The sequence below is a fragment of the Periplaneta americana genome, chromosome 9 (assembly GCF_040183065.1).
Source record: "Periplaneta americana isolate PAMFEO1 chromosome 9, P.americana_PAMFEO1_priV1, whole genome shotgun sequence".
NCBI classification, from domain to species: Eukaryota; Metazoa; Arthropoda; class Insecta; order Blattodea; family Blattidae; genus Periplaneta; species Periplaneta americana.
The window spans coordinates 63456003-63473944 of NC_091125.1; the positions used below are offsets into that span (position 1 = coordinate 63456003).

The window sequence follows — 17942 nt, forward strand, 5'->3', positions numbered from 1 at the left end:
ACGAACGAGAGTGTATGGATTTAGTATGCAGTAATAGTATGTTAACTTAGCATTCCATCATTTTATAATCCAAATTGTAACTATGCTCAATTGAATCGTGTTAAAATACATAAAATACATATGCAATAAATGCAATGCAAAAAAATTGGGTAATCATCATCATCATATCCCTCACATATTAGACCCTGCAGGATCTGTTACGGTCTCATGCCAGCGCTTGTGTGGTCTTCCCAATTTTCTCTTTCCTCTTGGTACATAAGTAAGAATCTGTTTAGGCCATCGTGTGCGATCCATCCTTTCGACATGTTTTTTCCACTGAAGTCGATATTGTTGAACAAAATTAACTATAGGATCAAAATTGGGTAATGATCCAAGCAATTATGTTGTGCTGTTGTAAAAGTTGTTCCTCGTGAGATTCAAGAGTCCCCACAACAAATTAAAAACTTACTTATCGGAGTACATCCGTTATCAACACACTTATGTGATATTATAATATAATCTATACTAATAATAAATCTGTAACCGAAATTTTTCTGGTAATTTTCGCTTTTCCAAAAATAATTGGTATTAACATGTATAATTTTTCATCCTGAGACCGAAAATCGCTTTTTTTTTTCAATATATATTTGTTTGTATGTCTGTCTGTCTGTCTGTTTGTTACTTTTTCACTATTATTTCAGTATTACAATTAGTAGTGTTTTCCCATTTGTTAACTGACTTCTGTGTCACACAGTATAAAATCTCGGTAATCGATTGTCATGGAATATGTGAAAGAGAAGACTGAACACATCACTGGTCACTAGTTAGAAATAATGGTTTGGGTCTCAAAACAAAGATTTGCATACGGTACATTATGGGCTATACTATACCCTTTGATTGTAATGTTCGGATTCATTCCAGTTTTGTTCTGATGTACATACCCCTTGCAAAGAACATTTATATTCCTTAATTTTGAAAAATGGCTACGAATTGAAGACTTGAAGAACCAAGGCAAGCTAGAACTTGCAGGAACAAGAAACTTGTACAGTATGACTGATGATTTCATTACCCTTGGAATGTGGCTGTATTGCCTTCATCTTTAATGAATGACTGTGAATGCCAGGACGTTACAACATTCACAGTCACCAAGAATCATCTGAACACAAAAATCACAGTGTGATAAAATAACTGTTATCTATCATAGCGATTTTTCTGGAACTGTGACCACAAAACATCACACCCTACCTCTGCTTATTACTGTAGGGTGTAATTAATAAATTTTTAGAGTACCTGGCTAACAATAGATCTTTTAATTATAATTTTTCCCCTTCACAAATAAGTGGGATTTCTGAAATTTACCTTTATCCAAAAAATTGCTTATCCGAAATAACCTGTGCCCCCATTGTTTTGGAGAAACGGGGTTCTACAGTGTAGACATAAAATAAGTTCTGCACATTTTTAACCATCATTAAATGAAAAATATTGACGACTTTGTAAGTGATCATTTGCTTTAGAAGCATTGAATGTTCCTGTCTCGTAAGAGATTGGGTGGACCTTAGAACAATTCCCTCCTCCCCCTCCATTATGGTGTGAAGTATATCTGAAGTATTGTGATTCTGTAAAAAAAATAAAAAGTAAATCTCAAGATTAATATCAAAATGCATGTTATTAGCATCTCTGGTACCTAAGAAGTGGTTTATGGCTTGCCATTCTTGTGGCTGTCTCTCATTCCAAGCTTTCATCTGTTATTTGTGTCCTAAGTTGCTAGATGAATTTTATTCATACTCATTTTCTACAAGTCACTTCATTCGAAAAAATAAATGTTCATGTGAAACAAAATAATATTTACTGAAATTATAACAAGGGACTCTTACAAATATTCCAAAATTGTACAATATGGTAATTTACTCCAAGTTGACCCTGATGTCTCTTTGAACATTTTATTACACAAGAAAGTGGCAAATGAAACGTATAGATCATATTTTCCCAAACACGTTTGGTTCAGAGTAACACATCATTTCATGTTGATTAGTAAACAAGGTTTTTGACATCTTTTGGTTCCATTCCTCACAGAAAGCTTATAGTTGAAAGTTTCACGTGGCGTTTGAAAGAGTATCGCTGTTGAAGATGACATTCCTCTTCATTATTGCATGTTGTAAATTGCTAAAGTAAGGATGTATGCAAGTAAAGGACTCTGACAATGGAAATTTTGTGACTTTACAAAATGATCTTGGATAAGACAAAACTTTATTTGGTATAATTGTTATTTCAATATCAATTTTTTATTTTCATTCTCGCTATAACATAGGTTTTATTAAGATGCAAAAAATTTTCTTCGAGATAACCTTTGGAGCGTGGTGCAGACCACATCACCTCATTCTAGTCTCGAGGTTAAGAAAACATGGTGCTCTACCTCCATGCTCCCAAGTGCCTTCATAGCATGTATAGGGGATACTTTTATCTTCACCTTTTACAATATTTGATGAATAATACAATAATGTTAAAAGAAATGTTTTTAATATTTATTATAATTAATAACTAATAACTAGAGGTGTTTGTTTTTGTTGACGTGTGATAAAAACAAAAGTCTCTTTTCATACATTTATTTGCAATATCTTTGCGTATTTCGGGCATTAGAACCCTTTGGATGTAAATTCAATTTGCGAAATAAAGGAATTTTTTAAATAACGCGAAATATTGAAGTTTTTGCGAAATATTGACACATTTATAATTATACAACACTCAATTCGCGAATTTTAATACTCAGTCATTTTTCACACTAATTTTAGTGTCCATCCTTTTCAATAATATGTTTTGTTTCTGCAGCAGTTTCCGACAGTTTGCAACTGTCATGAGCATGTGCAAATCGAATTTACTATGTGTAAAATTGAAGTGTGCATACTTATGATTGTTTCAAACTATTGGAAACTGCTGCAAAAACAAACCTATTGTGACACACGTTTACATGGCTTGGCGTGGTCAGGTGTTATCTCGTGCTCATACGTTGCCAAGCACATACTTCACACATGCAGATGTGTGCTAACCAAAAAACGAATATTTTGTACTTGTGTTCTTTGGAAGCAGCATCTATCTCTTGTGATCGCGCGTGGATGAAAAAGAAACTATGTCGAGCATAGTATTAGTTGTACCAGTAGAGCTAGGGAATTTAAGTCTGAAAGCTTAATTGTTTTTGCCGGGATATTACTATGTAAATTTTGTAATTATCGTTTAGATTATAAATGTAAAGATGCATTAGATAAACATCGCCAATCCAAGAAACACGTGAAGTGTAAGTCTGCAACTGGTGAAGCAAGTGAATCTCGAATAGCAACTTTAGGAGAAACATTTAACCATGCAAAACAAGTGAAAGATTTAAAACAAGAATTTATTGTGGACACAATGGAGGCTTTTTTGAAGTCCAGTATTCCAGTTGAAAAATTTCTTTCTTTTTCAACTTGAAATTAATATCGTAATTTTCTACTGGTAGAGAATTGTTTCTCGTGTTTGAAGGGATATAGTAACAGTTTTGTTATGATTATCAAAAGAATTCACTAAGCACAAAATGTAGTTTTCGTTGTACCACATCAGTGATCATCAGACATATTTCCATTAATCTTTACGCAATTCGTTTAGCTAAAGGTATTTAACTTCTAAATATCTTTGTGTCCTTTGATAATAAGTGACATGAAGCTGATTGTTCAGGGGTTACAATTAATTCTCTTAAAATAAAAGTACTCTTCAAATCAAAAAGTTTTTCGCACATGTAGTATAGAATTAATCATGTGCATAAATCATTGATGATAAACATTAAGTATTCATTTTCTCTAAGTTTAGTTAGAGAGAGAATCCATTTAGATAGCCATCCCAGTTAGGGAATCAGTATGATCAGCCTCCTAATCAATTAATGCTAAATAATAAATAAGATCAATAAGATAATTTTATTAATTTCAAATGCTATATATTGACAGTAAGTGGACGCTCTCAGCCTTTTAATTCATAATTTAAAACTTGACACAAATAACAATGAAATAACAGAATATTAATAATGGCTAGTAATTCCGAATAAGTTCTTCAACATGGCTTAAATAATAGAAACAGACATTTTAATTTTGGTCAGGAAACGAAGTGTCTCTTTGGGAATTGTTCCTCTGGCTCCAAACATAAATCTAATATCTTCCCACTTGGAGAAATTGTACTTATTACCAAGATCATTACAACATGGTTGATATAATAATCTTTTCTTTTCATATACTAATAGTGCTGTTTTTCATTCTCTTCAAATCAAACTTTTGGGTAAATCACAATATCAGTGCCTTTTTTACAATCAGCAACAACGATGTCAGCCCATCTTGGAAAGACAACCAACTTCATACACTTCCAAATGTTGCTGTTTTCATAGGCTTTCAGCGATCAATAGATGTACAGCATTGTGACGAATTCTTATCAACTCTTCTTTATGACAGAATCCTAATACTTGAGGTAAAGTTTCAAACTCGTTAAATCTTCTGCAATGGGATGAATTAAAGCTCCTTCCTGGAAGAGATCGAACTAGAATTATATTGCAATCCATTTTAATAACTTCTGTCCATTGTCCGCATGACATGCCTCATTTATTGACAATTCATGAATTCCCCTTTATCCATTGTGAAAAGAATATTCCCCCTTTACGTTTGAATTGCAGTGTGGTCCAGTGTCTGTAAGAGTCTTCACGAAGCAATTTTCTAATGGGTTTGGGATGTAAGTTTGTAAGATGTTGCATTTGCCCTTCAGTAAGTAGTAAATAATCAAGGCAGGATGTAATTTCATTATGAAGCTTTTTAATCGCTTCAGTGTATGGATTACAACAATTAACTATTTACATAGGGATTAATATGATGATTAAAAGTCTCCCATTGAGCTTTAAAAATACCCAATCCTCGCAAATTACGTGGTGCATAAATCATTGCATCAGGGGCATCAGATGGTAGGCCAATAATTTCTTTAACAGAACTCCTAACTGCTTTGTCAATGTCAGTAAGGAATTTGATCATTAAATCTTTGAGCATTGCACATTTAAATGAGTATATCAGTTGCGGAGAGATATACTGATCCAGGATATTTAATTTCTGATCTGGAAGAAGGGAATGGACTAGTCGGTTTAGATTCTTTGTAAGCTAATCAATTAAAATAGAAGCTTTGAAATTTAATTTCGTCCTGTAAACCTCGAGCTATGTAATTGTCTCATCTGGTGAAACGCAGCAGCAGTTGGCAAATGTAGTACATTTTGTACAAGTTAAACACGATTAGGAAAGACTGGAGAATGCTGGGTTTGCAGTAAAATACCTGCCCTTGGGCAGAACACTAAGAAAAATTGAATAATAATAATGTAGTTAGTCTTAATAATAGTGTAGTTAAACTAAATGACCATTTTTGTAGATGTGAGGTATAACTTCCTAACCATCGAATTGCTATATTGAATAGTAAGAGAGAGAGAGAGAGAGGGGGGGGCATATTGAGCTACTTATTTCCTAATAGGAATTTGACCAGTTTTTCTTGTCTTAATAATACGTATACTGGTTGAGTTCTCCTTAAGGAGATTTAAGATTAGCATTTGAGGTAAAATTGAGTCTTTCAAGAAGTAATTTTGTAATTAATAATTAGTGCTTATTAGTCCTTTATATTTGAGATAGAAAATCTTTTGCACTTTATTCTTCTTCCTTCTCATATTATGTTGAACAGTATAGGTAATAATTGGCTTCCTTGTCATACACCTCTAGATGTGTAATATCAATGTTATTTTTGTTAGTCATAATTTAATTAGAATTTTGTTAGGGTGAGATGGATTGGGTTTAGTTTCTTATTCTTTCTTATGACATTTCTTTTTCTATCCTGACTTTGACTCGTTGTTTCATTAAAAATTACTTATTATCCTCTTCTGTTTCGAATCGACAGTTTTCTTTAGGATCTCCATAAGTTTATTCCAATTCACTCTGTCAAAAGTCATTATTAAGCCTTTAATTCCGCTTCACTGTTATTTACAAATTTGTGAATATGTCTATTCCTAAACTCGAAGAACAACTTGACAGGAAAATATTTGAATGCAAGAGGGATATAATCTAATAGCTATTTACAATCAATAAGCCATTCAACCAACCAACCAAGTTTATCTCAAACTCCTTTTCTCCTTCCTGTGTCTTATATGAGGACTTCCCAGATGTTTCATTTTACATCGTTTTCGTGTGTTTGTTTTTCTATTGCATTGTATTCATTCACCTGGATATGTTCTATTCATTTTTCTTCTCCTATAGAAGTCTCTGAGATGCTTGACCATATGAGGTCAGACAATAAACTAATTAGACTCATTTTTTGCCCACTTGATGAGGCAACTCTGCAGCCTCCTACCAGAAATATGTTTGAGCTTGGTCCTTCCTCCACCCGAATTCCAACTGGCACCACCCTGCAAGCTGTTAGTGTGGAGTAGCTGCTTGACTAGTGGAGTTGTGTGTTTGCTTCTTGTCAATACGATGGAATCGCATAATATCGTGCAGTGGTACACCATCTTGTTTTGTGTGAAACTTTGTAAAAATGCCACGAGAATGTATGGGAAGCTTCAGCAGGCTTTTGAAAATGAAGTGATGTCAAGAGAACAAACTTTCCGATAGCATAAAATGTTTGCTGAAGACAGAGGCAGTGTTGGAGATGAACACTGGAGTGAGCGGCCAACAACTGCACAGGCTGATGACAATATTGCCAGGGTACATAAAGTTGTACGAACTGACAGGCCATTAACAGCCCAATATGATAGCACAAGATTTGAACATGAATCGGGAAACTATTTGCCTCATTCTAACTGAAGGCCTGGGCATGAGAAAAATTTGTGCAAAAATAGTTCCAAAAAATCTCACCGGGCAACAGCGAGATGAACAGAGAAATGTGACTGTCGATCTGTTTCAACACTACTGCAGCCTCCATATTCACCTGGCCTTGCTCCATGTGACTTCTTCTTATTCCCAAAAGTGAAATCAGTTGTGAAAGGACGCCATTTTCAAACAACAGAATATGTTCAAAAGGCTGCAACCCAGGCATAAACAGTGTCTCAAAAGATGAGTTTCACAGCTGCTAGCAGTAGTAACAGCAACGTTGGAATAAGTGTGTGCAGTCTCAAGGGAACTAATTTGAAGGTGATTACATCGTAGTTGGTTAAAGATGTAAGTAAAAGTGTTTTTTTTAAACCACTCTCATTACTTTATTGTCCGACCTCGTATACCCTTCTTTGACAGTCTTTCCAGCCAGTAATTAGTTTAATTTTCTTTGAAGACATCTGCTTGTACATGTTATTATTGTTATTATTATTATTATTATTATTATTATTATTATTATTATTATTATTATTATTATTATTATTATTATTATTATTAATGCCTTGCTCAACTTCCATGTAATAGTGCTGATTTAACATATTACCACAGTCACGAAGCTCAATATGTAGTAAATATGCATCCATAGATAGTTGCTAACCACTATGATCGCTAATATCGTCTCATTACAGACAATGTGAAATAGTACCGGCACAGTCTATTGTTTCTAGCACCCTCACAACTCAAGCTTCGTGACTGTATATACTAGACTGTGATATTACTATAACAAAAATATTTTGTTTTGGTGTTTGTGATCCTATTTTTCAAAATATGATACACATAGATAGAGTACCAAGATCGTAACAAATTTAGATAAACTAGTTTGCAGCCTAGCTGTCCTAAAATGGGGTGCATGATAACATCATTGTTAAGGTGTAACACTGCATGCCAGAAGGTTACAGTTTCGATTTCCTATTGGGTTGTGGATTTTCTGCATTGATCTAATCCTTCCTGCTGCACTATGGCCTTTAACAGAAAGAGTATCAGGAGTATTTCCAAGGGGATAAAGGCAGCCGGCACTTAGGACTAACATTCCACTGTCATTATTGCCAACTGTCTGTACAGGTGGGAACCTTAATCTTCCGCCACCCTGTGAGTCTAATGGTTTGTAATGGGAATGACTTTATCTTTTACTTAAGAGTAGTAATGAAAAGTGTGAAGAAGAAAGACGTCAGAGAATTGTATTAATATATGATTGAGAACATCGTGATTGAGAACTTTTTTTTTTTTCAAAACTTGATGATGCTGAAGTGAATGATATGTCATACACTTTTCTCAATTAAATATGATAAGACTTTTATGAGACAGAAGAATCAGTTTCTGTTTGGTTATTGTATATAGTTTTTACGACATCCAATGTGCTTCAAAAAACGTAATTTCTGTTTTATACATTATAAATGGAACTGGAGTTTTAAGGTACAAGAAAATGTATGTTTAAATGCCTAAAATAGGCTTTGAAATGTAGAAAATAAGCCCTAAAATATATAAATAGACTAGTAAAGTTATAAAATATGCACTTAAAATATTATAATTGGCCCTCATTTTTTTTTCCTTCTGTTACTTGAAGGAAAAACTTAATGAGGTAGAAAAAAATAGTAAGAATAAAAACATTCGAGATTTATATAAGGGTATAAAGGAATTTAAGAACGGATATCAGGCAAGGGTGAGAATTGTTGCTTGCACACTCTCATTCAATCCTGAACAGATGAAAAAATTATTTTGGGCAACTAGTAAATGTACATAGGTCAAACACAAACGATTGGGACGAAATTGAAATACAAACTGCTGAACAATTTATACCCGAACCCACACTTTCAGAAGTCGAAATTGCGATAGAGCAATGAACCTGCGGGTTCCTTAAAAGCCATTTGTAAGTAAGTAAGTTCAGGAATATGATAACTCGAATTTAAATAATTTATAAAAACAGTGAATCATTGGATTAAAACATGTTTTCAGGTTGAATCACGAAATAATAATGACACAAATATTATCAAATGATCAAGTTTCATTCATAATTTTCTGTGTAGTTCATAACAGTAATCTCCTCTAAATCTTTCACTTTCAAGATTTGTCGTTTTCCAAACTGAGTAAGAATGCTCTACACAAACAAAGTTTGGGAGAGGTTATAGCTACTACACTGAACGTTTTTCATTTCAGTTTCATTAGAGAGATCTTCACTTTCTCAATCATGACTTGATTCACATACCTTAACACTCAAAACCATGGGGTTTTCTTCAACACATTAGCCCACTGAGTTATGTAATTAACATAACCAGTAGTACTAGTATGTCACAATTTGAGAAATTGTGAAACAGCTGTTTGTTATTGAAAATATTAATTGTCGACAACAGCACCTTCATAGATAGATATCACAGATATAATAGTATGTGCATTGTAGAGTTTTAGAGTACTATAATTTTATTACTTTAAATTATAAAAGTTGCGAATTTTTTAAATATACGAAAATATACATTTTAGACACTTAAACCATGAAGTGGGCACTATTAACTCTAATAGACATTTTAGGGTATTTTAAAACTTGACCAAATTTCATGATTTTTCATGAAACATTGTCATCTATTACAAGAAAATTGTATTAAAGATGAAGAGACAAAATAAGTAATATCCCAGAACTAATTATAAATAAAGTAATTTATATTTTGTACCCATTGGACATGTCCACTGCTATGGAAAAATACCGTATCTGACCATGAAATGAGTGGGTCAGGGTTCAAATTCTGGTTGGGAAAAGTTAGTGTACTGCTGGTTGGCGTTTTTTCTGAGGTTGATCTCTCAAGCAATTGAAACGAATTGCTGCATAACTTCCTGTGCTAGACATGGTCTCATTTCACCATAATTTATTCACATCTTTATCATCATTACATTGGTTTGGGTTAAGGTATAGGCTACATCGACTCTAGAAATGTCAGATTTCTTCAAAATTTATGTAAATAATGTTTTCGCCTCATCTGGAAGCTCATATTTTCTAGTTTTCAAAAATATATAACTTATATCCTTTATCTCAATAATTTCATACATACTTGGGCATTAATAATATAAGTACACTATACTTTCTATACCTTACACCATCTTCAGTGTCTGTTTTCTCCTATTTCACATTTTCCGACATTTTTTATCCTTCCAATGAACAAAACGTAGACTTCCAATTGGACAAAAGACTTCATTGAGGTACCAAATTAAAATTTAAACATGTGGCTATGTTGTAAGCTGAAATTATTATTTTCAATCAATTATTATTTTTTCCCAAAAATATACAAATATTCATATTTTTTTTCTAAAGTGCTTATGTAATGTGACATATCTTTTAAATGGTAAAAAAAAAAAAAAAATTAATGGTGTAGCCATTCTCCACATGTAGGGGATCATTTTGGCGAAATAATTTTTACCTAAGGTCAATTTCTAATGCAATTAGGTTGATCCAAAATTTTATTAATTAAAAAAAATGTCTTTCGGCCTCCAAATTCGATTTTCAAGTTTAAATTTTATTAATTGCTTAGTTTATTCCCAAGAATTATGTTACCAAAGTTTGAAAGACATTAAGAAAAAAAAGTGGATTTTTATCCTAAAAGGCTATGTATACATTAAATTCATGGTGCAGTGTGCAGTATATTCATACAAGAGTGTGACCATTCGTTGGCAGTTATCATTCACAAGCATTCTCCGAACACTAGCTGGCAGTACATGGAGAAGGCTGGCCTAGGGATGAGTGGAGCTACCTGTTCGAAACATGGGTGTCCAGCAAACCTTAGTGTAGTCACCCGGTGTGGGTTGGCAATGTGCCCAAGGGTTAAAGCAATAGATCCTGTAGGTCACATTGCTGGATCATAGTGCCCCCTCCTGAAAATTTAATTCAAACTCATTGGACCTGAAAAGGACATATAACTGGAATTTTTTTAATAATTACTTCTTAATCTTTGTCATCATCATGAGCAATTTAGGTTTAGGTTCATGTGAGCCTGTTCCTGTGTCTCAAGATGCTCTTGATTTGAACATCATTGTTTAGGTCTTCCTCTATCTTTGTGCCCTTTAATTTGGTTTGAGAATGCTTTCTTCGGTGAATGGGTTGATTCATTCTCTAGGTGATTTAGTCTATTTGTTTGATATATCTGGTATCTGGTTATCTTCTATATTTTGAATTTTTAATTTCTACTGAAGATATTTCTCTTTTTTTCCATCCTGCTTAAACCTAAATTTGGATGTAAAAATCTCATTTGTGCTGTTTGTAGTACACTATGTGATCAAAAGTATCCGGACACTCCGCAAAACATGTTTCTATCACAGAAGGCGACACAGTAGTCAGCAGACATCAGACAGCTGTCAGCCGACAGCATGAGACAGCAGAATGGGATGGTCTGAGGAACTCACGAACTTTCAACATGGTCAGGCGGTTGGGTAGTACTTGTGTAAGAAGTCTGTGTGCGAGATTTCTACTCTGCTAAGCATTCCTAGGTCCACTGCTAGTGATGTTATACTGGTGGAAACATGAAGGGATGCAGTCCGACCATCCATGACTACCAGAAGAGACCGTCAAGTATTGAAGAGAGTCGTACAGTGTAATCGTCAATCATCCAATGCCACCATGGTACAGGAATTCCGAACTCCATCAGGATCTTCTTCAAGTACCATGACTGTTCGGCGCGAGGTGCGTAAACTTGGTTCCCATGGCCGAGCAGTTGCCCATATCCACACACCACACAGGCAAGTGTCAAACGCCACCTCGCATGGTGTAAGGAGCGTCAAAACTGGACCCTAGAAGAGTGGAGAACCATTGTGTGGAGTGATGAATCACGGTATACAATGTGGCAATCCGATGGTAAGATATGGGTGTGGCGGATGCCTAGTGCACAACATCTACCAGCCTTTATAGTGCCGACTGTGAAATTTGGGGGTGGTGGGGTTTCAGTGTTGTCATGTTTCTCCTGGAGGGGGCTTGGTCCCCTCGTTGTTTTACTGGTAATGTCATGGCACAAGTTTATGTTGACATTTTAACCACTTTTATGCTGCCTACCATCGAAGACCAATTCAGGGATGATCATTGTATCTTTCAACTCAACCAAGCATCCGTCCATACTGTAGGGCTTGTCAGGGAGTGGTTTTACGACAATAACGTCGCACTAAAGGACTGACCTGCGCAGAATCCTGATTTATATCCGATAAAACATCTCTGGGATGTTTTGGAATGCCAACATTGTGCTAGACCACACCGACCCACATCAATACCTCTTCTCATTTTGGCACTCGGGGACAAATGGGCTACCATTCCCAGGAAACTTTTCACTGCCTGATTGAGAGTATGCCTGCAAGAGTGAAGGCTGTCATCAAGGCTTAAGATTGGCCAACACCATATTGACTGCGAGTGTTCCCAATGAAAGGCTTCCCAAACTTGTACTTCATTTTGAGGTGGATGTCCGGATACTTTTGATCACATAGTGTATATAATTTCTTAAACTCAAAGACCTTGTAAAAGTAAAGAAAGTGCATTTTCGTTTAAAGATTATTAGACTACTTAAGAATACAGTAATTGATGTTCGCCTACTTTAAATTTCTGTGAAATAAGTTAAAAAGCTTTGCCATGTTACTCTCAATGCAAGGTTTTTACTTATGTGCTCTTATCCAGTCACCATCTCAATTCTAAGTTGCATAAATATCTTTCTGACAAGTATTCATGTATCGAAATCAATCCCTAGGTGCCAACAACCATTTAGATAAGTTTGTAATAGTTACTTCAATAATTTCTTATAACAAGTGTGATCCAGACATTTTATTGAAAAACACAGGACACTTTCAAGCAAGAAATAAAATTTATTACTGTGTAAAGTGTACCATCTTACATTTTTTATTTAATGTTTTGTGTCATTAGGATGTCTCTTTTACATATTTTCAACTTTTTGTGCTGAAGTAACATATTCATTCACCTTCTGCTGGAAGTGTATCTTAATTTTTTTTTCTTAGATAAATTGTGACTCAGCTTATTGTTACTTTCTCACCCATCCTCTCAACACGATCCATAGCAGTATAAATTTGTTCTTCAAGCCGATACCATCCCCCTCAAGTTCATTGTCAGGCAGCTATCCGAGCTCATGAGCGGTGGTCAGTATTTCCTTGTCATTCAGAACTTTGAAAGTCTGGGAGAAAGTCTATAAAGAAAGGATCAGAAACCTTAAAACAGAATGACAAATCCAATCTACCCTTACAGATTTAGATAATCCACCCATGGCTACTCTAGAGTCAACTGTACTAGTACTGTATTTTCATATACACATTTATTTTTTAATTAACTAAAAAAATTTGTGGTCCTAGCTGTGAAAATTTCACATAAAATCCACACAACCAATCATTCCACGCAACATTCCACACAGCAATAAAAATTCCACACAGTTTGGCAACACTGTATCTCAAATTCAAAATATTGTAGTTAAGTTCTTGTTCCAAAGAACACTTCAATTAATTGGTAACTCTTCATGTTCGGTATACCTGGAACAACTCTGTTCCCTCTCCAGTACTTATTTGGAAGCATTTTCATATGTCCGCTGAATTTACTTCATTGTGTTCTCACAAGATGTAAGAGATTGGTTGTTTACATTGTTTACTGTAGCTCTGTCAGAGACTTATCCCATGGCCTATTATTTAATATGAACGTCCTTACTCAATACCCTATGCAGAAACAAAGATTTTTGTACTAGATCTGTAGAACTCGGAACTGTACAGTAACTGCTGACAGTAGGAATTGGAAATCCTTTTGCACTGAAGAGATCAGTTGTCACTTTGAAGACATTTATGTCATTTGAATTCAACTTGGCAGTATTGATCCTGATCTCTTATTTTACACGTTTGAAACATTAGCCCTGTTCTTTCAGAAATTGTTATATCATTGGTGGTAAGGGGGTGATGGTGATGTCAGCAGGACTGGTGATGGTGACTGCAGCAATTGTGTGGACAACAGCAGAGTGGTTTAGTCTGAATGGATGGTGACAACGACGTTGGTGTTGACTGTGAACCTGATGCTGACTGATGGGATGATTGTGATTGGAATTGTGATTTTGTTAAGAGTAATGTGGTGGTGTCTACTGTGATAGTAGTGATTGTTGTGATGTTCATAACAGAAGGATGATTCTGTAAGTTGTGTGTAAGTGTATAGTGGTACTGAGCTCAAGATAGAATGGTAGTAGTTGGATAAATGTTTGTTATATTTATATCTATGAATTTTAAAGTGTTTTTGGCCAGGGATAAATTAATTTTATTGTATCATTAGTAGAATGAACTCTGTAATTAAGATTTGTTGGTGTAAATGTACTACATTTTCTTTTATAGTTTTTTGAACATTTCTATTTAGAAATGAAATTGATTTCTTCCAAAAAATTTGAAAATTATTTATTGTAGATTTATTTTTTGGATTACTCTATTAAATTAGTAAAATAGTTGCTGTTATATCATTATTTTCATATTTAATGAATTGCATACTGTAAAAAGTGATGAATGATATCATTCAATTGATATTTGTAGAGAGTTATTTGCTGTAACTCGTTGGATGATATGCTAATATAATTTTGATTTGGTGGCCATTTGTGCCCATAATTGTTTTAATTCAAGTATTTTCATGATATGCAATTGTAATTCTGAGAAATGTATTTGTCTTTGAACTTCAAGAAGAATGTATGGACTCCAGATAGGTTTACATTTTAACATACAGTAATATTTGCGTTGTTGACATCATTAAATTGCTTATTTTATATAGAGAGAAAGATTTGTTAAATCATCAGCCTTTCAATGAGGGTGACCCCGGATCCTAAATACAATTAAGTTATGTTTTTTTTTTTTAAATCGTAAACTAATTAAAAAACTAAATTTAGAATTTGGAATTCAGTTGATACCAAACTGTCATATTGACAAAATTATTTGGTGTGCCAAAGCTTTTTCTCCCATTCAGATATTGTATGAGGAATGATTGGAAAGTTCTTCACAAGAACTTCATAACTCTCGAATGGTTTGAGCTATTGAAATGAAAGAAACATGGCGGAAATGTATTAAATTGCCTTTTAAATGGTGTATTATTTTTTTTTTTATGAATTTGTGTAAATTCTATTCCACTGGTAAAATATTAACCAGAGAATATCTGGAATACCTGGAGCTTGTAATCCTGACAACTTACATAAACTATAGGCCTACTGGCTGGCCAGGGAAAAATGGGTGGAATCAAAATCCCTCCATCAGGTCAACAACAACATTTTTAACAGAACCACTACTATCCTCAACGTAATTTCTAACAATGTGAACCAGTTTTCTTATTTCTCAGTGAGAAAATCTTGTGTTGAGTCCTCAGACAGTTCTTGATGGAATTTCACTGTTTTTATCAAAGATAAAACGCCTTTTTTTGAGATCACTCTAGAGTTCTGATTATGTAAGTGAAATTCAGACGGTGTCCAATTTGGGTTGTAAGGAAAATGGGGGTGGTCAGCACTTGTAGCGCCTAAGTACAAATCTTTCTATAGCTTAAAATGTGTAACATAGCCTACTCATTCTTCTAAAATTCCGAATTTTGTTGCAGTAGCACTCTGAATTATCTGTTAGTCTTCATTGATTAAAAATCAACACATTGATGAATAATGTGATCACTGAATGTGAGTAAGTCTTCCTTAAAATTTACCAAAATCAGTTTTTCTTTCAGCAACATACAATAGAACTGTTCACATTATCATCACCAGCTCATATATTATAAATATTGTACATGACTCCATATTTACTGTTGTTATAGAGTTTCTACTTCAGCTAGATTGATACCACTTCACAGCATTATGTGCACTGATTTAAGGTATGCACTACACATGTGCAAACTCGTCACTCTTGCTGTAAAAAGTTTTGAGCTACTGTACTGTACAGAACTTTTCAACCAGCTATCATATGTGATAGGAAAATCACAAAATCGAATGTATACGTAAAATACAGGACTTCAAAACAGATTGCGATCTTAATATTCTTCTTCTGCTATCACATTCCTAATCAGCATTATTCTATGTTAGTTGAGAGAACTGTCTTCATGGTATGTATTAATCAAATTGATATGCCTAGTGTTCCTGTATTGCAACAGTAATAATATCATTGGAATGTTTATCGGGTCACCATATGCTAATATTTATTAATGCCATCAAAGATATATTGGCACACTAACTTTATGTGATTTTGATGCACGATTTTGGATTGAATGAAATTGTAGCAGTGATTAAAAATTTAAATTTCAGCATGGAGCAGCGAATTTATTTCTTACAACAAAAATGAGCCTCTATAAATTTAAAGAAGATAAAATTATTCGACAATGTCATGCTCCCTTTCTGCAGTACTAAAAAAACTGTGATAAATATGAGACTCTAAAATAAGGTCATGCAAGATGATAATTTGAACAGTCCTTATAAATGATTGTGTTACATAAATGCTATTAAATAAATAATATGACATTATAAATGTTTATAAAACTATGAACGAAGATAGAAAAACAAAGAGAGGATGTAGCAGAAAAACATACAAATACAAAATGAAAGAAAGAAAAATACAAAAGGGAAGGGTAGATGATTTCCATTCATTAGTAAATCCTTTCTACACAATAAAGAATTCGATTAAACTAAAATACCATTTTTTTTAGATGCTTAGCACGTTAATCTTGAAGTTAGATTTTTATCTCAGAAGATTTATGAAGTTCTGGGATATTAGATTGATCATGAAGATATTTCATGTTAACATGATGCAGATTCTTTGAAATTAGTTTCCATTGTGCACTCAGTATTATTCTTTTCATGTTGGATTTAGCTGATAAACTTTTATTTCTGCATTACACAGTTGCCTTTCCTAACAAGTTGATTGGTTGATTCATTTCGAACAGTAGGCCTATCACAATATGTTCGAATCCATTGGAGCACAATTTTCTGTAAGTTCTGAAAATGTTTAATTATGGACTAACATTTATCAATTCTCTTTCATTGTTTTTTTAATTGCAGCCTTGATATATGTGAGAATTACAACAGCACTGTTGAAATAATTCATCCTATGTGGAAGTTGAGAAAGAACAATGTATATGGCTTCGATTATTTCGCCATGAATAAAATTTATAGGACATTTCGAGGGCTTAATGTGAAACTAATGAAACTACAATCAATGTTTTGTTCACAACAAAATTCTTAACAGGCAATACGCTTATTTCACATGAACTAAACCTTCATGTTTTGTAGTTACGAATTGTATTATTTACAAGACTGTTTGGAACTGAGTTACGATGTTGTGGTAACCAAGTAGAAGCACGAATTTGCTATCGATTTGTGTCAAACCTAAACTTGTCAATTTTTGTAGTTACGTTAGTTTCGCACTAGGCCCTCGAATTTTTATTTGATTTGTAGAAGAGAAATACAGTAGATCCTCTCAATCTGAATCCCAGTTGTTCAAATGGATCAAGGGGAAGAGAACTAACGGGAATTTTAGCCAACTTCTCCAGATTGCTGTCATTCTTTGCGAAGTTAAAAAAAAACCTTAAAAATACTCGTAAGTGTAAACTTCTTTCAGGTTCAGATCGAAATTTTTACAAATGGTTTTGAAGATAAGAATAATATCCACAAAACTGTTTAATAAGCACTACAGAGCCTTAAATAATAATTATATCCCAATTTGAATTCAACTACCCTTTAACAGTTGAAATCTGTTTTGTGCCTTTTCACTGATGTTAATATGATTGTTGTTTTCAAGTATGTTGATTATGAAATGTTATATTTAGATATTGATTCTTTCCAATAAAATCCCTTTACATATAGCTGGTTTCATCACTAGTTGAAGAGCTGGTATTTCGTTTCGTCTATATTTACTTCCATTAGGTTATCCCTGTATCATTTCTGAAAATTATTTAATTTCTGTTTATTGTAAGTTCAAGAACATATAGTGATTTAGTTTTTCCTAAAACAAGTCAACAGCAGGAAGAACTGATTCAGCCACTGGCATAACTCAGTCGGCTGAGGCACTAGCCTGCTGATCCAGACATACACTCAGGCATGGGTTCGATTCCCGTTTGGG

The 17942-nt window shown here is 33.9% G+C and overlaps 1 protein-coding gene across 5 annotated transcripts in view; it reads left to right on the forward strand.

The window, feature by feature from the left end:
- LOC138706010 (poly(A)-specific ribonuclease PARN-like) overlaps nt 1-17942 on the forward strand; it is a 66509-nt gene that overhangs the window by 28305 nt on the left and 20262 nt on the right. The window contains exon 12 of one of the 5 annotated variants that reach the window (XM_069834890.1): nt 13754-14324. The exons of 3 other annotated variants lie outside the window; for them this stretch is intronic. In XM_069834890.1, coding sequence (XP_069690991.1) covers nt 13754-13868 — 115 coding nt within the window. In that variant the 3' untranslated portion in view covers nt 13869-14324. Of the gene's footprint in view, nt 1-13753; nt 14325-17942 lie in introns of those variants that run through there. One more of the 5 variants, XM_069834893.1, reaches the window with a different exon arrangement.